This window comes from Macaca thibetana, chromosome 4 (assembly GCF_024542745.1).
Source record: "Macaca thibetana thibetana isolate TM-01 chromosome 4, ASM2454274v1, whole genome shotgun sequence".
Classification (NCBI taxonomy): domain Eukaryota; kingdom Metazoa; phylum Chordata; class Mammalia; order Primates; family Cercopithecidae; genus Macaca; species Macaca thibetana.
The window spans coordinates 146,504,007-146,530,668 of NC_065581.1; the positions used below are offsets into that span (position 1 = coordinate 146,504,007).

The 26,662-nt window shown below is 38.7% G+C and overlaps 1 protein-coding gene across 1 annotated transcript in view; it reads left to right on the plus strand.

Annotated features, from left to right (window-relative positions):
* Positions 1 to 26,662, plus strand: part of MCM9 (minichromosome maintenance 9 homologous recombination repair factor) — a 122,567-nt gene that overhangs the window by 61,247 nt on the left and 34,658 nt on the right. Inside the window, exon 8 of the mRNA XM_050788749.1 lies at positions 22,832 to 23,006. Within this exon, the coding sequence (XP_050644706.1) occupies positions 22,832 to 23,006 (175 nt within the window). The remainder of the gene's footprint in view (positions 1 to 22,831; positions 23,007 to 26,662) is intronic.

A 26,662-nucleotide genomic window follows, 5' to 3' on the forward strand; every position in this document is an offset into this window, starting at 1 on the left:
CAATGGTAATGGGTAATGTATTTTTAATGTCAAATCACCTTGTTCCTTTTTGATACATAGGAAAGCAATTGACCTTTACATATTAACCTGCAACCTTGCTATAATCACTTATTAGTTCCATGCGTTTTTTTTTCTCATTTTGTTCAGACATCCTACATAGATGATTATGTTATCCGCGAACAAAGAACATTTGTTTTTCCTTCCCATTTGGTTTACCTTTTGTTCCTTTTCTCATCTTATTGTATTAGCTAAGACTTGCAGTACAATGTTGAAAAGCAGTGGTGAGAAGGGACATCTTTACCTTGTTCCTGATCTTGGTGGGAAAGCTTCAAGTTTCTCACCATTACCTATGATGTTAGCTGCAGATTTTTTGTAGAGGGTGTTTATAAAGTTGAGGAAGTTGCTCTTCTATTCCTAGTTTTCTGAGAGTTTTTTTATTATTGTTGTTGTTGTTTAATCATGAGTGGCTGTTGGATTTTGTCAAATGCTTTTTCTTCATCTATTGATATTGTGATTTTTCTTTCTTAGACCGTTGATAAGTGATGGATTATATTAACTGATTTTGTTTGTTTGTTTTTGAGACAGGGTCTCATTCTGTCGTCCAGGCTGGAGTGCAATGACTCAGTCTTGACTCGCTGCAACCTCTACCTTCCAGGTTCAAGTGATCCTCCCATCTCAGCCTCCTGAGTAGCTAGGACTATAGGCGTGCACCACCATGCCCATCTAATTTTTGTATTTTTTTGTAGAGATGGGGTTTCGCCATGTTGCCCAGGCTTGTCTTCGAACTTCTGAGCTCAAGCAATCCGCTCACCTTTGCCTCCCAAAATGCTGGGATTATATGCATGAGCCACCACCCCCAGCCTTAACTAATTTTTTTAACATTGATCCAGTCTTCCATACCTAGGATAAATCACACTTGTTCATGGTATACAATTCTTTTTATACATCGTGGATTAGATGTGCTAATATTTTGTTAAAGATATTGGCATCTATGTTCATGAGAGATATGGCCTACAGTTTTCTTGTAATGTCTTTGTCTGGTTTGGTATTAAGGTAATGTTGGCCTCATACAATGAACTAGGAATCATTCCCTCTGCCTCTGTATTATGAAAGAGATTGCAAATAATTCATATAATTTCTTCCTTAAATATTTGATAAAATTTACCAATGAACCCATCTGGTCCTGGTGTTTGGTGTTTTGGAAGGTTATTAATCATTGATTCAACATCCTTAGTAGATACAAGCCTATTCAGATTGTCTGCTTCTCCTTGTGTGAGTTTTGGCAGACTGCATTTTTTAAGAATTGGTCCATTTCATCCAGGTTATCAAGTTTGTGGGCAGAGTTGTTTGTTCTTTATGATGCTGTAATGTTCATGGGATCTGTAGTGATGTTCTTTCATTTCTAATATTTGTAATTTATGTCTCTTCTATTTTTGTCTTCATTATCCTGTCCAGAGGCTGATGAGTTTTATTCATCTTCTCTAAAAACCAGCTTTTGGTTTTGTTGATTGTCGTTTTCTGTGTAGACTTCCTTCTTTTCTTTTCTATTCTTTTCTTTCCTTTTCTCTTTTCTTTTGTTTTCTTTTCTTCCTCTTTTCCCTTTCCCTTTTCTTTTCCCTTTCCCTTTCCGTCTCATTGTGTTACCTAGGCTGGAGTTTGGTGGTGCAGTCACAGCTCATTGCAGTCTCGACCTCTCAGGCCCAAGTGGTCCTCTCACCTCAGCCTCCTGAGTAGCTGACACTACAGGTGTGTGCCACCACACCTGGCTAATTTTTAAAATAATTTTGGTAGAGGTGGTGTCTCACCTTGTTGCTCAGGCTGGTCTCTAACTTCTGAGCTCAAGAGATCCTCCCACCTCAGCTCTGCAAAGTGCTGACATTCCAGGCGTGAATCTTTCCACTTGGTCTCTCATTTTCAATTTCACTGATTTTTCTTCTGATTAGATTTTTTTTCTGCTTACTTTGTATTTCATTTGGCCTTCCTTTTTTCCCCTAAGATGGGAATTTAGATTATTGATTTTTATATCTTCCTTCTTTTCTAGTGAATTCATTCAGTAGCACTAATGTCCCTCTAAGTGCTTTTGCTGTATCCTACAACTTTTAGTAAGTTGTGTGTGTGTGTGTGTGTGTGTGTGTTTCTTAGGTTTTTAAAGTTATTTAAAAACTTTTTTTTTGTTTTTTGTAGAGATAGGTTGCACCTTGATGTGTTGTTCAGGCTGGAGAATAGTGGCTGTCCCCAGGCACAATCATTGTGCACTACAGCCTTGAACTCCTGGCCTCAAGTGATTCTGCTGCGTCAGCCTCCTGAATAGCTAGGATTACAGGTGTATGCCATCAAGTCATGTTTTTATTTTCATTTAGTTGAAAATATTTTTAAATTTCTCTTGAAATTTCTTCTTTGAACCATGTGTTATTTAGAACTGTTTTGTTCAATCTTCAGATATTTTGGGATTTCCCAGCTGTCTTTTTGTTATTATTTTCTTGCTTTTTTTTTTTTTTTTTTTGAGACGGAGTCTCACTGTCTCCCAGGCTAGAGTGCAGTGGCGTGATCTCAGCTCACTGCAAGCTTCGCCTCCCGGGTTCACGCCATTCTCCTGCCTCAGCCTCCCAAGTAGCTGGGACTACAGGTGCCCACCACCACACCCCACTAATTTTTTGTATTTTTAGTAGAGACGGGGTTTCACCGTGTTAGCCAGGATGGTCTCGATCTCCTGACCTTGAGATCTGCCCACCTCGGCCTCCCAAAATGCTGGGATTATAGGCGTGAGCCACCGCGCCTGGCCTTTGTTATTATTTTCTAGTTTAATTTCCTTGTGATGCAAACATAGACATTGTATGATTTCCATCCTTTGAGATTTGTTAAGGTATGTTGTAGTCCACAGTGTGATCTTTTGTTTGTTTGTTTGTTTTGTTTTTGAGACGGAGTCTCCCTCTCTTACCAGGCTGGAATTCAGTGGTGCAATCTCGGCTCACTGCAACCTTCGCCTCCCAGGCTCAGGCCATTCTCCTGCCTCAGCCTCCTGAGTAGCTGGGATTACAGACCACGCCCAACTTATTTTTGTATTTTTAGTAGAGATGGGGTTTCACCATGTTGGCCAGGCTGGTCTTGATCTCTTGACTCAGAATGTGGTCTTTCTTGGTGAATGTTCCACATGAGCTTGAGAAGAATGTGTAATTTGCTATTACTGGATGAGTAGTCTCTAGATGTCCAGTTGGTTGATCATGTTATTATGTTCAGTTACATCTTTATTGATTTACTGTTTGCTGGGTCTGTCTGTTTCTGATAGAGGAGTGTTAAAGTCTCCAACTATACTAGTGGGTTTAACTATTTATCCTTGCAGTTCTATCAGTTTTTGCCTCACATATTTTTATACTCTCTTGTTTAGCACATACACCTTAAGGATTGTTAGGTCTTCTTGGAGTATTAACCCATTTATCTTTATGTAATGCTCCTCTTTATCCTTGATACCTTTCCTTCCTCTGAAGTCTGCTGTTTCTGAACAGAAATTAATAAAGCTACTCCTGCTTTCATTTTTAAATGTTACTTTTAGTTGAAAAATAATGTATTTATTTGTAGAGTACAGTGTGATGTTTTGATACATGTATACATTGTGCAGTGATTAGCAGGTTATTATATCTATTACCTCAAATATTTATCATTTCCTTGTGGTGAGAACATTTAAAATCCTCTTGTTTCACTATTTAAAAATATACAACACGTCATTATTCACTGTAGTTACCTTGCTGTGCAATGGAACATTAGAACTTATTCTATGTAACTACAGCTTTACCATTGAGCAATGTATCCTTTTTCCCTTATCTACTCCCCAACCCCCAATTTGTCCCCCAGTCTCTAGTAACCACCATTCTATTCCCTACTTATATGAGTTGACTTTTATAGATATCATATATAAGTGAGATAATATGGTATTTGTCTCTCTGTGCCTGGCTTATTTCACATAACATAATGTCCTGTCTAAGTTCATCCATGTTGTCACAAATGACAGAATTTTCTGTTTTGTTTTTCTAAAGGCTGAATAGTATTCCATTGCATATATATGCTACATTTTGAAAATCCATTTGTTCACTGATGAACACTTAGGTTGTTTCCACATCTTAGTTATTGTGAATGATGCTGGAATGAACGTAAGAGTGCAGATATCTCTTTGGCATACTGATTTCAATTCCTTTGGCTATGTACTCAATAGTGAGATTGCTGGATCATATGGTAATTCTATTTTTAGTTTTTCGAGGAACCTCCATACTGTTTTCTAAAATAGCCGTACTAATTTACAGTATCACCAGCAATGTATAAGGGTTCCCTTTTCTTAAAGTCCTCACCAGCACTTGTTATCTTTTCATCTTACTTTATAATAGCCAATCTAATAAGTGTGAGGTGAGTGATACCTCATTGTGGGTTTAGTTTGCACTTCTTTACTTCTTTGAATATTAGAGATTTTTAGCATTTTTTGAAAAGTTTCTAATGGCCAGGCACGGTGGCTCACGCCTATAATCCCAGCACTTTGGGAGGGCAAGGCGGGTGGATCACAAGGTCAGGAGATCAAGACCATCCTGGCTAACACAGTGAAACCCCGTCTCTACTAAAAATACAAAAAAAAAAAAAAAAAATTAGCTGGGCGTGGTGGCCGGCGCCTGTAGTCCCAGCTACTCGGGAAGCTGAGGCAGAAGAATGGTGTGAACCCAGAAGGCAGAGCTTGCAATGAGCCGAGATGAACCAAGATGGCACCACAGCACTGCTGCACTGTAGCCTGGGCGACAGAACAAGATTCCCTCTCAAAAAAAAAAAAAAAAAAAAAAAGAAAGAAAGAAAGGGAAGTTTCTACCTAGGAATCCTTTGCCGGTTTTTAATAGGGTTATTTGTGGGGTTTTTTTTTTGTTTTTTTCTTCGTTATTGAGTAGTTTGAGTTCCTTGTATATTTTCGATATTAGGCCCTTATCCTAAGACTATGATTTGCAAATATTTTCTCCCAATCTGTGGACTCTCTTGTCTTTCTATTAACTGTTCCTTCTGCTGTACAGAGGCTTTTTAGTTTGATGCAATCCTATATGTCTATTTTTGCTTTTGTTGACAGTGCATTTTAAGGTATTTCCAAGAAACCTGTGCCCAGATCAGTGTCATGGAGCTTTTATGTTTTCGGTCTTACATTTAAGTCTTTGTTTTGAATTGTTTTTAAGTCTTTAATTTGTTTTGAATTGTTTCTTTTATTATATAAAGGGTGAGATAAGGGTTCATTTCCGTTCTTCTGTATGTGGATATCGAATTTTCCCAACACCATCTTATTGAAGAAACTGTCTTTTCCCCATCGTGTGTTCTTGGCACCTTTGCCAAAAATCAATTGATCGTGGATGTGTGGTTTATTTCTGGACTCTTTATCCTATTCTGTTGATTGATATGTCTGTTTTTATGTCAGTATCATACTGTTTTGATTACTATAGCTTCATAATATATTTTGAGATTTAGCAGTTTGATGCTTTCCGCATTTTTCTTTTTGGTCAAGATTACTTTGGCTATTGGGGTCTTCTGTCATTCCATAGGAATTTTAGGATTAAAAAAATTTCTGTGAAGAATGACTTGAATCAGAATTGTGATAGGGATTGCATTGAATCTGTAGCTCACTTTGTAGTATGGATGTGTTAACAGTATTAATTTTTCCAATTCATGAACATGGGATATCTTCCCACTTATTTGTGTTATCTTCAGTTGCTGTTGTCAGTATTTTATAGTTTTCAGTGTAAAGATCTCCCACTTCCTTGGTTAAATTTACTGCATATATATATATATAATTTTTTTTTTTTTTTTTTTTTTTTTTTTTTTTTTTTTTTGTGAGATGGAGTCTTATTCTGTCGCCCAGGCTGGAGTGCAATGGCATGATCTTGGCTTGCTGTAAGCTCCACCTTCTGGGTTCACACCATTCTCCTGCCTTAGCTTCCCGAGTAGCTGGGACTACAGGGCCCAACACCACACATGGCTAATTTTTTGTAGAGACAGGGTTTCACCATGTTAGGATGCTGTCAATCTCCTGACCTCGTGATCCGCCTGCCTCGGACTCCCAAAGTGATGGGATTACAGGTGTGAGCCACTGCGCCCGGCCTTATTTATTTTTGATGCTATTGTAATACTATGTTGAACAGAAGTGATGAGAGTGGGCACCCTTATTTTGTTTGTGATCTTAGAGGAAAAGCCTTCAACTTTTCACCATTGTGTATGTTAGCTCTGGGTTTGTCATATTTGGCCTTTATTGTGTTGAGGAACATCCTTCTACCCCTAACTTGTTGAGATTTTTATCCTGAAAGGATGTTGACTTTTGTCAAATGCTTTTTGTACCTCTGTTGAAATGATCTTATGGTTTTTGTCCTTCATTTTGTTAATATGGAGAGTCATATTTATTGTATTGTTGAATATGGTGAGTGATTCTTTTAATATATTGTTGAATATGTTTTGTTACTACTTTTTTGAGATTTTTGCATCTCTGTTGATCAGTGATATTGGTCTGTAAATTTTTTTTGTAGTGTCTTTTTCTGGCTTTGGTATTAGTGTGATTTGGCCTCAAAAGATGAGTTTGGAATTATTCTCTTCTCTCTAGTTTTTAGAAGAGTTGAGAAGGATTGGTATTAACTCCTCTTTATATGTTTGGTAAAATTCAGCCATGAAGGCATCTGGTCCTGGGCTTTTGTTTGAAGACAGACTTTTAATTACTGATTCAACTTCCTTACTCATTCATTCCGCAGATGTTCAATAATCTCTTGGTTCAGTCTTGGTAGGTTATATAATTCTGGAAATTTGCCCAATTCTTCTAGGTGGTCAAATTTGTTGGCATGTAATTGTTCAGAGTAGTCTGTTATAATCTTCCATATTTCTGTGTTATCAGTTATAATGTCCTTTTCATTTCTGATTTTGAGTTTTCTTTCTTTTTCCTTGTGTAGCTAAGAGTTTGTCAATTTTATTTTTTAAAAGCCAATGCTTAGTTCTGTTTATCTTTTCTATTGTTTTTCTGATCTCTATTTCTACTCTGATATTTGTTATTCCCTTCCTTCTCCTAATATTGAACTTGGGTTATTATTCTTTTTCTAGTTCCTTAAGGTGTGATGTCAGATTATTTGCAGTCTTTCTTGTTTTTTGATATAGACATTTATTGTTATAAACTTCCCTCTTAATGTGCAAAAATCACAAGCATTCTTATACACCAGTAACAGACAAACAGAGAGCCAAATCATGAATGAACTTCCATTCACAATCGCTTCAAAGAGAATAAAATACCTAGGATTCCAACTTACAAGGGATGTAAAGGACCTCTTCAAGGAGAACTACAAACCACTGCTCAGTGAAATAAAAGAGGACACAAACAAATGGAAGAACATACCATGCTCATGGATAGGAAGAATCAGTATCGTGAAAATGGCCATACTGCCCAAGGTTATTTATAGATTCAATGCCATCCCCATCAAGCTACCAATGAGTTTCTTCACAGAATTGGAAAAAACTGCTTTAAAGTTCATATGGAACCAAAAAAGAGCCCGCATCTCCAAGACAATCCTAAGTCAAAAGAACAAAGCTAGAGGCATCACGCTACCTGACTTCAAACTATACTACAAGGCTACAGTAACCAAAACAGCATGGTACTGGTACCAAAACAGAGATATAGACCAATGGAACAGAACCGAGTCCTCAGAAATAATACCACACATCTACAGCCATCTGATCTTTGAGAAACCTGAGAGAAACAAGAAATGGGGAAAGGATTCCCTATTTAATAAATGGTGCTGGGAAATTTGGCTAGCCATAAGTAGAAAGCTGAAACTGGATCCTTTCCTTACTCCTTATATGAAAATTAATTCAAGATGGATTAGAGACTTAAATGTTAGACCTAATACCATAAAAACCCTAGAGGAAAACCTAGGTAGTACCATTCAGGACATAGGCATGGGCAAAGACTTCATGTCTAAAACACCAAAAGCAACGGCAGCAAAAGCCAAAATTGACAAATGGGATCTCATTAAACTAAAGAGCTTCTGCACAGCAAAAGAAACTACCATCAGAGTGAACAGGCAACCTACAGAATGGGAGAAAATTTTTGCAATCTACTCATCTGACAAAGGGCTAATATCCAGAACCTACAAAGAACTCAAACAAATTTACAAGAAAAAAACAAACAACCCCATCAAAAAGTGGGCAAAGGATATGAACAGACATTTCTCAAAAGAAGACATTCATACAGCCAACAGACACATGAAAAAATGCTCATCATCACTGGCCATCAGAGAAATGCAAATCAAAACCACAATGAGATACCATCTCACACCAGTTAGAATGGCGATCATTAAAAAGTCAGGAAACAACAGGTGCTGGAGAGGATGTGGAGAAATAGGAACGCTTTTACACTGTTGGTGGGATGGTAAACTAGTTCAACCATTATGGAAAACAGTATGGCGATTTCTCAAAGATCTAGAACTAGATGTACCATATGACCCAGCCATCCCATTACTGGGTATATACCCAAAGGATTATAAATCATGCTGCTATAAAGACACATGCACACATATGTTTATTGCGGCACTATTCACAATAGCAAAGACTTGGAATCAACCCAAATGTCCATCAGTGACAGATTGGATTAAGAAAGTGTGGCACATATACACCATGGAATACTATGCAGCCATCAAAAAGGATGAGTTTGTGTCCTTTGTAGGGACATGGATGCAGCTGGAAACCATCATTCTTAGCAAACTATCACAAGAACAGAAAACCAAACACCACATATTCTCACTCATAGGTTGGAACTGAACAATGAGATCACTTGGACTCGGGAAGGGGAACATCACACACTGGGGCCTATCGGGGAGGGGGGAGTGGGGAGGGATTGCATTGGGAGTTATACCTGATGTAAATGACGAGTTGATGGGTGCTGACGAGTTGATGGGTGCAGCACAGCAACATGGCACAAGTATACTTATGTAACAAACCTGCATGTTAGGCACATGTACCCTAGAACTTAAAGTATAATTAAAAAAAAAAAAAAAAAGAACTGTTTTGGCTGCATTCCATAAGGTTTGTCATGTTGTGTTTTCATTTTGTCTTAAGATTAAAAAAAAAAAAAAAACCCATTAGTTTATTCTTTGACCCAATAGTTGTTCAGAAGCATTTTGCTTAATTTCCACCCATGTTAATTTTCCATGATCCTTCCTGTTATTGAAGCAAGTTTCATATCATTGTGGTTGGAAAAGATACTTGATATGATTTCAGTTGTCTCAAATTGAAGACTTGTTTTGTGGTCTAACATATGATGTGTCTTGGAGAATGTTTTGTGTGTTCCTGACAAGAATGTGTATTCTGCTGCTCTTGAGTGGAATGTTCTGTATATGTCTGGTACGTCCATTTGGTCTAAAGTATAGTTCAAGTCCAGTGTTTTCATATTGATTTTCTGTCTAAATGATCTGTCTAATGTTGAAAATGGGATGTTGAAATAACTTAGCTATTATTGTGTTGCAGGCTATGTCTCGTTTTAGACTTTTTAAAGTTTGCTTTATATGTTAGGTGCTGTGATGTTGGGTGCATATACATTTACAGTTGTTTTACTCACTTGATGGATGGATACCATTGTTACTATATAATGATGTTCTTTGTCTCTTTTTGCAGTTTTTTTCCTTAACGTCTGTTTTGTCTGAAATAAATATAGCCACCCTTGCCTTTTTTTGTTTCCATTCGCATGGGATCTTTTTCCATCCCTTCACTTTCCGTCTGAGAGTCCTAAAGTTAAAGTGAGTCTCTTGTAGGCATCCTATGTTAGTCTTTTTTATCCATTCAGCCACTCTATGCCTTTTGATTGGATAATTTAATCCTTTACATTGAAATTAACTTTTGACAAGGACTTTCTAGTGCCATTTTTAAAATTAGCTTCTGTTTTGTTTTGTTTTTTGTTTTGTTTTGTTTTTTGGTAAATCCTTTGTTTCTTTTTCCTCTCTTGCCTTCTTTGTGGTTTGATGATTTTCTATATTGGTATGCTTTGGATCTTTTCTCTTTTGTGTATCTGTTACAGGCTTTTGTTTTGTGTTTACCCTGAGGATTACATAAAATATACTTATAATAGGCCATTTTAAGTTGATGACACCTTAATTTTTTTATTATTATTAAACTTTAAGTTCTAGGGTATATGTGCGCAATGTGTAGGTTTGATACATGGGTATACATGTACCATGTTGGTTTGCTGCACCCATCAACTCATCATTTACATTAGGTATTTCTCCTAATGCTATCCCTCCCCCAGTCCCCCATCCCCTGACAGGCCCAGGGGGTGATGTTCCCTGCCCTGTGTCCAAGTGTTCTCATTGTTCAGTTCCCACCTATGAGTGAGAACATGTGGTGTTTGGTTTTCTGTCCTTATGATAGTTTGCTGAGAATGATGGTTTCCAGCTTCATGTCCCTGCAAAGTACATGAACTCATCCTTTTTTATGGCTGCATAGTATTCCATGGTGTATATGTGCCGCATTTTCTTAATCCAGTCTATCACTGATGGACATTTGGGTTGGTTCCAAGTCTTTGCTATTGTGAATAACGCCGCAATAAAATACGTATGCATGTATCTTTATACTAGCATGATTTGTCATCCTTTGGGTATATAGCCAGTAAAAGGATTGCTGGGTCAAAAGATAATTCTAGTTCTAGATCCTTGAGGAATTGCAACACTGTCTTCCACAACGGTTGAACTAATTTATACTCCCACCAACAGTGTAAAAGTGTTCCTATTTCTCCACATCCTGTCCAGCATCTGTTGTTTCCTGACTTTTTAATGATCGCCATTCTAACTGGTGTGAGATGGTATCTCATTGTGGTTTTGATTTGCATTTCTCTAATGACCAGTAATGATGAATATTTTTTTCATGTGTCTGTTGGCTGCATAGATGTCTTTTTTTGAGAAGTGTCTGTTCATATCCTTTCCCTGCTTTTGGTGGGGTGTCTTTTTCTTGAAATTTGTTTCAGTTCTTTGTAGATTCTGGATATTAGCCCTTTGTCAGATGGGTAGATTGCAAAAATTTTCTCCCATTCTGTAGATTGCCTGTTCACTCAGGGGGTAGTTTCTTTTGCCATGCAGACGCTCTTTAGTTTAATTAGACCCCATTTGTCTATTTTGACTTTTGTTGCCATTGCTTTTGGTGTTTTAGTCATGAAGTCCTTGCCCATGCCTATGAATGACACCTTAATTTTTATCACATACATAAAGTCTACACTTTTATTTTTCCTCCTCACGCATTTTATATTTTTGATGTCATACTTTGTTTTTTGATAATTTGCATTCCTTAAAAATTGTAGCTTTAGTTGTTTTAACAGTTTAACCTTTTTATTAGAAATATAATTAATTGGCCGGGCGCAGTGGCTCACGCCTGTAATCCCAGCACTTTGGGAGGCTGAAGTGGGTGGATCACAAGGTCAGGAGTTTGAGATGAGCCTGGCCAACATGGTGAAACCCCATCTCTACTAAAAATACAAAAATTAGCTGGACGTGGTGACACGTGCCTGTAGTCCCAACTACTCTGGAGGTTGAGGCAGGAGAATTGCTTGAACCCAGGAGGTGGAGGTTGCAGTGAGCTGAGATCACACCATTGCATTCCAGCCTGAGCGATGGAGTGAGACTTCATCTCAAAAAAAAAAAAAAGAGAAATACAATTAATTTACCCAACCCCATTGTACTACTAGAGTACTTTGGATTTGACAATGTACAGTCGTATATCACTTTACAATGGGGATACACTCTGAGAAATGCATTATTAGGTGATTTTGTTGTTGTATGAACATCACTGAGTGTATTACACAAACCTAGATGGTATAATCTACTATGAACCTAGTCTATATGGTATACTCTTTTGCTCCTAGGCTACAAACCTGTATGGCATGTTACTGTGTGGAATACTATAGGCAGTTTGTGACACGATGGTAAGTAATTGTGTATCTAAACATATCTAAATATATAAAATATGCAGTAAAATTGTGTAGGGCACTTATTATGAATGAAGCTTCCAGGACTGGAAGTTGCACTGGGTTAGTCAGTGAGTGAGTAGTGAGTGAAAGTAAGGGTTTAGAACATTACTGTACACTTTTATATGACTAATGGAGGAGTACATTTGTTTACACCAGCATCACCACAAACACAAGTAATGCCTTGTGTTACAGTATCATAATGGACGTCACCATCACTAGGCAATATGAGTTTTTCAGCTCCATTATAATTTTATGGGACCACCGTTGATGTCATTATGTAGCACATGACTATTCTCTCATATGTCTTCATGTTACTAATAGTGTCTTCTTCCTTCAGCATGAAAAACTCCCTTTAGCATATTTTTTAAGAGAGGTCTCATGGTGGCAAATGCTTTAACTTTTTGTTTAAGAAAGTCTTTATCACCCCCTTTTTTTAAAAGACTGAATTGCTGAGTATTTTTTTTTTTTTCCTTTTAGGATGTTGAAGGTATCATCTCACTCCCTTCTGACCTGCAAGGTTGCTGTTGAGAAATCCACTGATAGTCTTATGAGAAGGTTCTTTTGTATGTGATGATTTGCTTTTACTTGACTGCTCTCAACACTCTGTGTTTTAACTTTTTATAATTTTATTATGATTGTCTTGGCATAGATTTCTTTGGATTCATCTTATTTCGTATTGTTTGGGCTTCCTGCCTTTGGCTTTCTATCTTCTTACCCAGGCTGGGGAAGTTTTCTGCCATTATTTCTTTGGATATGTTTTCTATCCCTTTCTCTTCTCCTTCTGGCATGCCAGTAATGCATAAGCTGTTTTACTTGATGGTGCCCTATAAATTGCTTAGGCTATGTTCACTTTTTCTTCTTTTTCTTTTTTCTCCTCAGATAGGATAATTTCCAGTAACCTGTCTCAAGTTAACCAATCTATTCTTCTAGTGAATCTTATCTACTCTTAAACCTCTCTCTTGAATTTTTCAGTTCCGCGATAGTACTCTTCAGATATATGATTTTCAATTGATAATTTTATAATTTCTCTTCGTTGAAGTTCTTAGTTCTTGCATTGCTCTGTTGATCCTGGTGAGCAACTTTTTGACAATTATTTTAAATTTTCTGTCAGGTACATCACATATCTCCACTTCACTTTGGTTAGTTTCTAGAAATTTACCATATTCGTTTCTTTGGAATATATTTCCTTGTTTCTTCATTTTCCATGACTCTCTATGTTGGTTTCTGTGTATTAGATAAGACAACTACCTCTCCCAGTCTTGTCAGACTTGTCTATGTAGGAGAAAGGTCTCACTAATCTGTCTGGCCAAAGATTTTAAGGTGCCTTTCAAATCTTTGTGTGCATCCAGACTGTTGTCTCTGTTCAGGGTTGCACTGTGGAGCTTAAGATGTGCCATATTCTGTCAGTACCTCAAGACAAGGAAGTTAGGAGCCAGATTCTTTTAGATGTAGCTGGAAAGATTGGGATATTGGCTGTGTGTTTCAATTCATTCCATCATCATGGTGAAGCTAAATGTGGGCATCTATTTCCCACTCTTTCTATGCTAAGCCAGGTAGAGGATCTGTGGCAAATGTCTGAATTCATGTTTAGGCTATGCCCTTAGATCCTGGGGAGATAGCTGCTGGACGTGGACCCATTGTATGGCCCTTGGATGTAGGGCCACTCAGGAATGCAAAGTCCCATCAACTCCTAGAGCTAGTTTGTTAACAAGACAGTACCTTGGGTGGAAGTTATAGAAGTTGTGGCACTTGATGTGTAATCAGACTTTTTTCACGTAGAATGGGGGAGGCCTAGATTTATCATAGGGGTAAGCCAAAGGAAAGGATCATGAAGTGTCACGCCCTGGTTTTGGCTGCTGCAGAGCTGTTGTTTGTTTGCCCTGTTAGTTCCCCAGTGTAAGTCCATTAGAAGCCAGCTTGTCAAATGACCACTTGAAGTATTTTGTAAGCCCTTTCTGGAGAGAAGATGGAAGCTACATGTTCTCACCCCTTTTTGACACTTTTCCAAGGGGATGTAGCCCTTAGAAGTGTTTGCATACTTGTTCAAGACCACCCCTTTGTTCTGTGATCTAAGGAGACTCACATATGCCTACCACCTTCTGCTGTCAGAGCTAAGAGTAGTTAAGGGAGGGACTATTTAGGGAGGTGCTGTAAAAGTTGGAGCACTTGATAGGTGGCATAAACCCCATCTGAGGAGAAACAGCTGTTTTTAAAGCCCCTTCTCTGCACTGCTCCTAGGGGATGACGTCCCTGAAATGCCTACATGCCCATATAAAACTGGCACTTTTTTCTGTGGTGCAGATAGACTCACATATACTTTCTTCCCTCTGGTTTCAGAGATAGGAAGTCTAGGACACAGTCCGTTGAGTGGGAGCTGTAAAATTGTGGGTGCTCAATATACAGTCAGACTCTCTTCCATGAGAGATTAATAAACCTGGAGTTATCTCTGGCGTGAGCCAGGGGAGAAGACTCAAGAAGTGCCAGTCCACTTCCTTAGGCTGTTAGCCAAGCTCTATTTGTCTGCCTCTTTAACTCCTTGAAGCAAGTTCGTTAGAAGACAAGCAGCCATGTAGCCACTAGAAGAGTGTGTTATAGATTCCTTCCAGGCAGAAAGAAGGGACTGCATATTTTAGGCCCCTTCTCTGCACTGCTCTTGGGGGGTGAAGCCCCAGTAGTACTGGAGTGCCCATAGCAAACCACGACATTTTTATCATGGTCTAGAGAGAGTCTTATGTGTTTAATCCTCTTTGCTCTCAGAGCCAATGAATTAAGAACCATACTATGGGAAGCCTTAGAGTTAGGGTTCTATATGTGATTACAAATTCTCTTCTCCATAGAAAGAAGCTTGATATTGGGGAGTCCTTTCCGGATAGTATGGAGCAGTGTCTAAGGCAGGGTCCTGTGCCTCAGCTTTTCCTTCCCATCTGATGTGGAAATTTTCTCAGTTGCCCGGTGGGTAGGAGTCTCTCAACTGGCCCCTGACTTTCTCTCAGGTGGAGCTAATCCATGAAGAGATGTTTATTTGGTGCTTTTGTGGGTGGAGGGAGAGTCAGGAGCTTCCTGTTCTGCCATGTTGCTGACATCACCACCTCTTACCTCGTGCTTTTTAATGATTATTGTTGGAGTGATAAATCTTTCTCTATCCTTTCACTTTTAATCTGTACATGTCTTTATATTTAAAGTATGGGTTTTCAAATATCATTTGTTCTCACTTATAAGTTGAAGCTAAGCTGTGAGGACTCAAAAGCATAAGAATGATATAATGGACTTTGGGGACTCGGGGAAGGGTGGGAGTGGGGTGAGGGACAAAAGACTGCTTATTGGGTACAGTGTGTAGTGCTCAGATGATGGGGGCACCAAAATCTCAGAAATCAGCACTAACGAACTCATCCATATAACCAAAATACCACCTGTACCCCCAAAAACTATTGAAATAAAAACTAAAATGAAATACGGGTTTTGTGTAAACATCTTATAGTTGGGTCTTTTTTTTTTTTAAATCAATTCTGACAATCTCTTTTAATTGATATATTTAGAACATTGATGTTTAAGGTGACTATTGATAGAGTTGGATTAATATTTAGTTAGTTTGTTTTCTGTTACTATAACTAAATACCTGAGACTGGATAGTTTATAAAGAACAGGGATTTATTTCTTAGAGTGCTGGACGCTAGCAAGTACAATGTAGAGGTGGCACATCTGGTAAAGGCCTTCTTGCTGGTGGGGACTCTCTGCAGAGTTCTGAGGTGGCAGAAGACATTACATGGCAAGGGGGTTGAGTGTGTTAACTCTTTCTTCTCTTATAAAGCCACTAATGCCCCACCCTCATGATCTCATTTAATCCTAATTACCTTTCCAAGGTCCCACCTCTCAAATACCATAGTCGGATTTCCCTCCCTCTTAATACTGTTACAGTAGGGATTAAGATTGAATATGAGCTTTAAGCGCAGGGGGGCAAACATTCAGACCATAGCATGTGCTGTATTTGTTACTATTTTTATTTGTTGCTCTTGTTCTTTGTTCCTGTTTTTGTCTTTGGTGCTTTTTCTGCCTTTTATGGTTTTGAGCAGTTTTTTTGATTCCATTTTCTCTCCTCACTTAGCATATCAATTATATGCCTTTTAAAAAACTTTTTTTAAAGTGGTTGCCCTAGAGTTTGCATATACATTTACAACTATTCTAAGTCCATTTTAAAATAACACTGTACCAGTTCACAGGTAGTGTAAGTACCTCGTAATGACAGAATATTCCTAATTTCTCCTTGTCCTTAGGTCTTTCACCTCATTCATTTCACTTATACATAAGCATAATTAAGCGTGTATATACCTATGCGTATGTAATTGAATACATTGTTTCTGTTAATATTTTAGACAAATGGTTATCTGTTAGATCAGTTAAGAATAAGAAAAATTAAAGTTTTTTATCTTTCAGGTCTTTTTGTCTAATGCTCTACTTTTCTCTATACAGATCTGAGTTTCTGACCTATGTCATTTTCCTTTAGTCTGAAGAACTTCTTTTAACATTCCTTGCAAGGCAGGTCTACTGATAATAAATTTCTTCAATCTTTGTCTGAGAAAGTCTTTATTTCTCTTTTACTTTGAAAGGATAATTTTTCAGGGTACAAAATTCTGTGTTGGGATTTTTCTCTTTTAGCACTTTAAATATTTCACTTCACTGTCTTCTTGCTTGCATGGTTTCTGAGGAGATGTCAGATGTACTTCTTATGTTTGGTTCTCTATAGCAGGGTTCCCAACCATGGCCTGTTAGGAACTGGGCTGCACAGCAGGAGGTCAGCGGCAGGCAAGTAATGGAAGCTATGTCTCTATAGCTGCTCCCCATTGCTCGCAGTACCATCTGAGCTCCGCCTCCTGTCAGATCAGTGGCAGCATGAGACTCTTATAGGAGCGTGAACCCTATGGTGACCTGTGCATGCAAGGGATCTACATTGTGTGCTCCTTATGAGAATCTAATGCCTGATGATCTGTCACTGTCTCCCGTCATCCCCAGATGGGACTGTCTAGTTGCAGGAAAATAAGGTCAGGGCTCCCACTGATTCTACATTAGGGTGAGTTGTATAATTATTTCATTATATATTACAATTGATGGTGGCATCAGCCCATCTGGGGCAGCTGCTGAGGGGATGCCAACTGCAGTGTGTGTGGCCAGGGCTGTACGTTCCATGGAACTGGCAGGGGCCAGGAACAGGTGAGAGCCCTGCCCGCTACCAAGTTGCCTCCCCACACACCAGGGTGAAGCTGCAACCACCAGCCGTGGCTCTGGACCTGGGCCTCCCTGCACTCTTGGGGGCCCAGGAAGCCCCCCTTCCCCCGAAGGCTCGAAAGTACCTTCTGCTGCTCCCTGGCCTCTCCCCACTCCTGGCTCTCACTCCAGTTTTGAAGCAAAGTTGAAGCCAAGCCTGAGCACTCTTGTGACCTGGCTAGGGGTGCCACCCCACTGCCTTGGCTTCCTCTGAAACTATGGGTGCTGACAAGCTCAGAGAGGGGGGATGTCAGGGGGCTGAAGGTAGCTCAGCGTGGGCCCACAGGCCTCCCTCAGCCTGAACAGCCTGGGCACCATGGACAGCATGTTGATGGTGGCGGGAGGCAGACAGATTCATTCCTAGGCAGGAAGGGACGGGTCCCTGGTGAAGCTCCACCTTCAAGCCAGGGATAGCCTGAAGCCTGACGGCCAGGCTGCCAGTTCTGGATAGAGTCCACAACCTGAAGTGAGAACTTAGGGTGCTTTTTCCAGGTCCACCCGTGGACCAGTCAGCATGCACTTCCTCTCTTCTGAGCCCATGAAAACCCCAGACCGAGCCAGATGCACACACTCATCAGGTCAACCTGCCTGCAGAAAGGAGCTACCCACTACAGGTCTCCTCTCTGCTGAGTGCTGGACACTTGTCAGTACAACCTGCCTGCAGAAAAGAGCTACCCACTTCGGGTCTCCTGAGAGCTGTTCTGTCACTCAGGGAAGCTCCTCTCCACTTGCTCACCCTCCAGTTGTCTGCGTACCTCATGCTTCCTGGACATGAGACAAGAATGCAGGACCTGTTGAATGTTGGGACTGAAAGAGCTTTAACACAGACGGAACTGAAACACGTCCCCCACTCGCCATATTGTGGGTGACCTGAAGGAGTGAAGAGCTGCAGCCCTTCTGGTGCCCAAACACTGGGCTCCATGAGCCAGGGCTGTGACATGCTTTAACACCCTCTTTGGGGCTCTGCAGTTCCTGGTGTCTCTGAGCTTTTGGGCACCATCACGTTCCCTTTGTTCAGACGCTGGTGCCTGCAGTAGAAGCCGCTTACGGTACATCTGGTCCAGCTGCAGCCTCACGTGGAACCTGTACCTGGAGCTGCCTGCTCCGTCACAGCTGGCCCACCTGGCTGTGCACAGTGGCTGGACACCACGCTCATTCACTGACACACCTGTGGCCGCCCCATGCCTGGCTTGCCATTGGCAGACATGAGATCCGGGCCGGTGGTAGTGTGAGCTGAGTGCAGCCTACTGGGCTGAATGGGTGGAACAAGCCCAGCAGATGTGAGTAAAACTCATGCAGAGGCGCCTCCAGCCACAGGGGTTTCCGGCCGGCAAAGCGACATCCTAAGAATCCTGTGACATGATGTGATAATAAAAATAAAGTGCACAACAAATGTAATGCTCTTGAATCATCCCTAAACCATCTCCACTGTGGTCTGTGGAAAAATTGTCTTCCACAAAACCAGCCTCTGGTGCCAGAAAGGCTGCGGACCACTGCTCTATAGGTAAGCTGTTTTTCTTCCTCTGGCTTCTTTTATGATTTTTTTAATCTTTGATTTTCTGAAGTTTGAATGGAATGTGCTTGGGTGTAGGGTTTTTGGGGGCATTTATTTTGTTGGTGTTCTCTGAGCACCCTGGATTTCTAATTTACTGTCTGACAATATTTCAATGAAATGTTTCACAATATTGCTTCACCTATTGCTTCCATCCCTTTCTCTCTTTATTGTTATTCTTTTATTCCCACCGCATGAATGTCATACCTTTTGTAGTTGTCCCATGGTTCTTGGATATTCCATTCTTTTTTGTTTTGGAAGTTTTAATTGGCATATCTTCAAGCTCAGAGATTCTTTCTTCAGATATGTCCAGCCTGCTAATAAGCCCATTAAAGGCATTCTTTATCTTTGTTAGAGTGTTTTTGATCTCTAGTATTTCTTTTTTATTGTTTATTAGAATTTCTGTGTCTTTACTTACATTATCCATCTGTTCTTTCATATTGTCTACTCTTTCCATTAGATCTCTTAGCATATTAATCATAGTTGTTTTAAATTCGTAGTTTGATTATTTCAGTGTCCCTGCCATATGTAGATCCGATTTTGATGCTTATTCTGTCTCTTCAAATTGTGTTTTCTGCCTTTTAGTATGCCTTTCGATTTTTTTGTTGAAAGGTAGGCATGATGTGCTAGGAACAAGGAATATTGTGGTTAATATGCCTTTAGTATTGCAGTGATAAGGTGTTGGGGAATGGAAAGCATTCTATAGTCCTGTGATTAGGTCTCAGCCTTTTAGTGAGCTTGTGTCCCTGGGCTGTGAACTTCACAAATGCTTCTCAGTTTTTCGCATATTCACCCCCTTGGGTGGTACCAGATGACTGGAAGGGGTTGGAGGTGGGTAATGCCCTTCTTCTAGGTAGATAAGGCTCTAGTAAAATAGTTCCTTTTTAAGGACAGGCCTTGTTAAGAACAGGAAGTTCTGGTGTATTTCTAAATGGTTCCTTTTCCCTCTCTCTGCCAGAAGCAGGAGTAGATTTTACTCCCATCTTCACTGTGAGTTGCTGGTAGAGCTCTCAGTGGTAAAACTCGCAGAAAATGTAGGGGTTTCCCTGTGACGGGGTCCTTCTTGATTTTTCCACTGTGAACCATTAGCAATTTGCTAATTATAGTTCAAATGGTCTTGCCTGTTTTTCTTACTTAAAAGTCTATGCTCATGAATTTCTGCTCAGCCAAGTTGTGATTCTCTGTATCTGGCTGACCGTCTTCAAATCTGGGGCAGTAATTTGTCCTCTGATCTCATTTCTCTGATGGGTCTAAGAAGTTACTGCTTTTTTTGTTTAGCTTTTTACTTGTTAGATTGAAGTAGTGACTTCTAAGCTCCTTGTATGTTAGACTGGAAACCAAAAGAATTCACAACTATTTTCTCCTGTGTTTTCTTTCTTTCTTTATAGTTTTACATTTTACATTTAGGTATCGAATTAATTTTGGATTAATTTTTATATTACATGTGAGGTATGGTCAAGATTCATTTTTTCTTCTTGCGTAAAGATACTTAGTTACTCCAGTACCATTTGTTGAACAGATTATCTTTTCCCCATTGAATTGCCTTTTTATTTTTATAAAAAATCACTTGACCTTCTATGTGTGGGACAACTTTTGGATTCTGTTCTGTTCCAGTGTTCTATCTGCTTAACCTTTTTCCAGTACCATACTGATTTGATTACTGTAGCTTTGTTGTATGTCATGTGAGACCTCCAAGCTTGTTTTTTGGTTTGGCTCTTCTATTTCCTTTGCTTCTCTGTATAAATCATAGAATCACCTTGTCACTTTATTTTTTAAAAAATCATGCTGGGATTTTGCTTGTAATTGCATTTAACTGCAGAACAGTTTGGGAAGATTTGACATCTTGAAAATAGAGTTTATTCCATCTCTCAGTTTGGTTGTCATGATTTCCTCTATCAGAGTTTTGTAGTTTTGCATACAGATTCTTGCATATATTTTGTAAGACTTATACCCAGATATTCCATATATTCCATATGTTGACTTGTGTCCTGCAACCTTGTCACTCTCATTTACTAGTTCTAGTTGGTTTTAAGTAGAATATTTGGGATTTTCTATGTAATCACATTGTCTGCAAATTTAAACAGTTTTATTTTTTTTTCAGTCTGTATGTTATTTATTTATTTTCCTTGCCTTATTTCATAGTGGCTAGAACCTCTAGCATGATTTTGATTAATAGTGATAAGAGAAAATCTTCTTGCCTTTTTCTGATCTTTGTAGGAGATGAGGAAACATTCAGTCTTTTATCATTAGGTATGTTAAATGTAGGATTATTGTAAATATCCTTTATCAAGTTGAAGAAATTATCTTCTGTTCATAATTTTTGAGGGTTTTGTCACAAATGATTGTTGAGTTTTGTGAAATGTGTTTTCTGTATCTGTTGAAGCAATTGTATGCTCTTTCTTCGTTAGCTTATTGACATGGCAAATTACACTGATTAATTTTTGAATGTTAACTGCACCTTGCATTCCTGGGATAATCCTCACTTGGCTATAATCTATTGTCCTTTTATATATTATTGGATTTGATTCACTTGTATTTTGTTGAGGATTTTCACATCCATATTAGAGGTACTAGTCTATAGGTTTCTTATAATATGTCTTTGCCTAGTTTAGTATGACAATCCAATTATCATGACAATTAGTGTGATAATTCTGAGTTCATTAAATGAGTTGGGAAGTGTTTACTCTTGTATATTATTGAAAAATTTGTGTTGCATTGACATTATTTCTTTCTCAAATATTTGGTTGAATTCACTATGAAGCCATCTCAGCCTGCTGATTTCTGTGTTGGAAGGTTTTTAAATATTTAATTTTGAAAACAAAGGATTATGGAAGTTATCTGTTCCTTTTTAGGTAAACTGCATATTTCAAAAAAATTTGACTGTTTTGTCTAGTCTGTGGCATAGAGTTATTCATAGTATTTCCTTATTGTTAGTTCATTGTAGAATCTGTAGTTATGTCCCCGCTTTATCCATTTTTATCAGCAATAGTTATTCTTAACGTACTCATGTTTCATATACCTTTTAATGAGCTTTAGTTACATTTTATTTAAATATCCAAGAATCTCTAAGATATTTTCTATTGTTATCCTCTTTTGCAGATTAATAAAGTCAGCCTTGTATATATTAGGAAACTTGCCTATAATTCAACAGCTAGAATGACAGCTCTAGTATTCAAATCAAGTCTTGTTGACTCCAAAGCCTTTGCTTTTGACCATTCTGCTTTATTAACTGGTATCAGGACAAATAAAAATCAATAAGACATATGAAGATAATCCCTTCCCTCATATTGTAACTGGAAGCAAGCTTTTCATTTTCATCATTGGAATGTAATAATTACTATTCTCTATCGCTGCACCCTTTTCTGTAAACAGTGTGTAGTACACAACCTCTGTCATAAGGTCTCTGGAGATCTGTTTGCCCCTTCCAAAAGTTTAGACCACTCGATCAGAGCACCTACAAGGAGAGACAGAAAATTTGGGAACTTCTGGTTGCTACAAAATACTGGAGAACACAACTTAGATTTTTAAAGCATAGGAGCTTATGAGGCCTTCCAGTGACTAGATATGTGACGCGATTGTCCTGATGCCATCCATTCTTGGTTAACTGCAAATAAAAGTCTTTATGCCCTTCTCTTTAAAATGTAGGCATCTCTTTCCTTTCAAAGGTTAAGATATGCCTTTTTTGTTTTTTTAAGACAAGATCTTGCTCTGTCACTCAGGCTGGAGTGTAGTGGCTCTAATACGGCTCACTACAGCCTTGACCTCCTGGGCTCAAGCAATCCTCCCGCCTCAGCCTTCTGAGTAGCTGGAACTACAGGTGCACACACCACCATGCCCAGCAAATTTTTAAATTTTTTTGTAGAGAAAAGGTTTCGCCATGTTGTCCAGGCAGGCCTCGAACTCCTGTGTTCAAGAAATCCTCTCACCTCGGCCTCCCAAATTGCTGGAATTACAGGTGTGAGCCACTGCGCCCAGTCAAGATGATGCTTTTGAGAATGAAAGTTGACATGGCTTGCTTGTTCCCTCAGGTCTGACGGTAACTGCTGTAAAAGACTCAGGAGAATGGAATTTGGAGGCTGGGGCATTAGTTCTTGCAGATGCAGGCCTTTGCTGTATTGATGAGTTCAATAGCCTCAAGGAGCACGATAGGACCAGTATCCACGAAGCAATGGAGCAGCAAACCATAAGTGTTGCTAAGGCTGGGTAAGAGTTTCTTTAAAATCTATGGGAATAATGGGATTATTTAATATTTGCTTAGGGGAAAATGTGAACCTTGTTGAGCTGTAAGGTATGTTTGGTCCTCTTTGGGATGATCAGTTATCACCCTTCAAGATACACATTACAGTTTTTCCTTATTAGACCATACAAGTGTGTGAGGAAATAAAAATGAGCTATTGGGAAAAAGAAAAGGAAAAGTAAAGTATAAATGTGGTTGACTAAACTAATGGAAGGGATTTATGCAGAGCTTTCAATGCAGGATTCAACTCATTCTCTTTTTCATTCAATAAACATTGTGTGTGGTACTCTGGACATATTACTGTGTTAGGAATTTTGAAAAGTTCAAAAAGAAAAAAAAATCATAGTTTCTGGCATTCTCCTTATAAATCCTAATGGAAGGTTGATTACAGCATATGGAAAATGAAATAGTAAATAATGTAAGCATAAGATGAAATGCCTTTTGTGACTCAAAGAGGCTCAGGATTGAGCTGCGTGAGTCCTGGCTACACATAAAGTAGAGGAAAAGAATAAGCCAGGTTCAGACAGAAATCTCACACAGGGACTGAAGTGGTTATGGGAGACTTACCTGACTACAAAGACTGGCCACCAAACAGACTGCCAGGTCATTCAAGCAGTAACAGGGCTAAAACTGTTTCCATCTTAATGCTGCTATTATGGACATGAAGCCAACTGATCAGACAGGTAGGGCTGCCAGCAGTGTCTTCAAATAGTCATGAGTACTTGGGAGCCAGGCAGACACTGGTATATAGAGATTCTATGAGATCTATTTGTATACTCTAACAAAAAAATTAATGAGGAGTGAGGTTAGAGGGACGGGGGAGAGTAGGATATAGCCCACCAGAAAAGATACAAGAAAGAACTATCAGACCTATTCTTCGTTCACTAAATATATATACTCATTAAAAACCTGCTATGTTTCAGGCATTGTGCTAGATTCTAAGAAGTGCAAAGATGAATAGAACATTGTCCTTCAGGTGTTCACGATTTTATTAGAAAAAATAGATAAATCCACAGTAGTGTTATAAGCAAATAAACTTTAATTATTGCTTCTAAACTCTTTGAAGAAATCAGAAGTGTAGTTTATTAAGTGTCTTCAGAGACACTTGTCTCATTATATCTCCATTTAATGAGCTTTTTGTGCTATCTGTAAGTATGTTGTAAGTTCCAAAATCAACATTCTATAGCTGATTCAGTTCAATTATTGCACTAAAAGCATGGGTAGTTTGTCATAACCACAGCTACTTTGTGTACTGGAAAAATGCTTTTTCCACTCTGTGGTAAAGGACTGGTTTTGACTTTTTTTTTACTCCATCAGAGACATATTGTTATAAAATACAAGAAAAAAGAATTATTAAAAATGTGAAATGAAAAAGCAGTGACATACAAATATTTCAGTAAATTAAATCCAATGCTATATAAAAAGGGTTATACATTATAACCAAGTGGGTCTCATCCCAGAAATGAAAGGTTGGTGTAACATTTGATCAATCAGTGTATTAGACTAAAAAACAAAAAACATGTCCCAATAGATGCAGAAAATGTGTTTGATGAAATTAAATACTCATAATAAAAGTTCTCAGCAAACTAGAAGTTTCTCTCCCTGTTTAAATGCTGTCTGTGAAAAACCTACATGAGGGCAGGCATAATGACTCACTCCTGTAATCCCGGCACTCTGGGAGGCCCAGGCAGGTGGATCACCTGAGGTCAGGAGTTTGAGACCAGACTGGCCAACATGGTGAAACCCCCTCTCTACTAAAAATACAAAAATTACTTGGACATAGTGACACGTGCTGCTAATCCCAGCAACTCGGGAGGCTGAGGCAGGAGAATCGCTTGAACCTGGGAGGAGGAGGTTGCAGTGAGCCAAGATCACACTCCACTGTGCTCCAGCCTGGGCAACAGGTGACCTCTGTCTAAAAAACAAAAAAACAAAACAAAAAACACCTGCATCTCATACTTCATGGTGAAAGACAGTGTTTTCCACTAAATATTAGGAGCAAATTTCTGGTAAATATTATACTAGAAGTACGGTCAGTTTAAAGAAATAAAAGACATTCACACTAGAAAGGAAGAAGTTAAAACTGCCTGTATTGTATGTGGCATGATTGTCTACTTAGAAAAACAAAAAGAATTTAAGAAAAGCTACTAGAACTAATAAGTGAATCTTACAAGGTCAATGTATAAAAATTAGTTTCTGTTTGCTAACAGTGAACAAATGGAAATTGAAATAAAATATACATTTATAATAGCATCTCCAAACAGGAAGTATTTCAGGATAAATTTAGCAAAATCTATTCTAGATTTGTACTTTAAAAACTGCAAAACATTAAGAAAATTAAAAAGGACTTAAATAAATGGAGAGCTATACCTAGTTTCATCTATCAGACTTAATATTGTTAAAATGCAAGTTCTCCGCAAAGTGATCTGTAGAATCACTGCCTTTAAAAAAATTTTTTTCGAGACACAGTCTCACTTTGTTGCCCAAGCTAGAGTGCAGAAGCCCGATCATAGCTCACTGCAGCCTTGAACTCCTGGGCTCAAGCCCACCCCTGAGTAGCTGGGAATTACAGGGATGCACCACTATGCCTGGCTATTTTTTTTTTTTAATTATTTTCTGTAGAGGTGGGGTCTTGCTATGTTGCCCAGGCTGGTCTCAAACTCTTGGGCTCAAGTGATCCACCTGCCTCAGCCTTTCAGAGCACTGATTATAGGCATGAGCTACCGTGCCCAGCCCAGTGCAATGCTAATCAAAATCCCAAACACTACCTGTTCCCCAAAAACCTATTGAAATTAACAACAACAACAAAAAATCCCGTCAAGCTTTTTTGTAGAAATCAGCAGGCTGGTTTTAAAGTTTATATAGAAAAGCAAAGAATAGCCAAAGTGACTTTGAAACAGAACAAATTTGGAGGACTTACTTTGTTTTAAGATTTTCTATAAAGCTGTAATTATCAAAACATTGTGACATTGGATAGACTCTTCAATGGAAGAGAATAAAGGTCCAGAAATAGACCCACAGATAATGTCAATTGATTTTCAAGAATGATGTCGAACAATTCAACAGAGAAAGGATAGTTTTTGTTAAATTGTGCTGGAACACTTGAATATTCATATGTTTTCCCACCCGGAAAGACCTATACCCAAATGGTTTATAGCAGCTTTGTTCATATTCACCCAAAATTATATAAACAACCCAGAAGTTTATCGACTGATGAATGGATAGGTAAATCTTGATACACCCATACCATGGAGTACTACTAGCAATATAAAGGAACAAACTACTGATACACTCATGAATCAGCAACATGGATGAATCTTAAAAGCCTTACGTGAAGTGAAAGATGACAGGTACAAAAGGCTATATAGTTTATTATTCCATTTATATGAAATGCTACAGAAGGCTAAACTGTAAGGAGAAAAATCAGAAATTTCTGCTAAGGGGTTAGAGGAAGAAAATGACTATAGAAGGGCATTTTTTTAAGATAATTTTTACTCTATGTAAATTATACCACATGACCCTTAATTTTAAAAATTTAAAAACCCATATATTTTATTCAAGATGCAACAGACATGAATTCACTCTGTCCAGTTGCTATTAAAGTTTCCAAACACTCACTCTT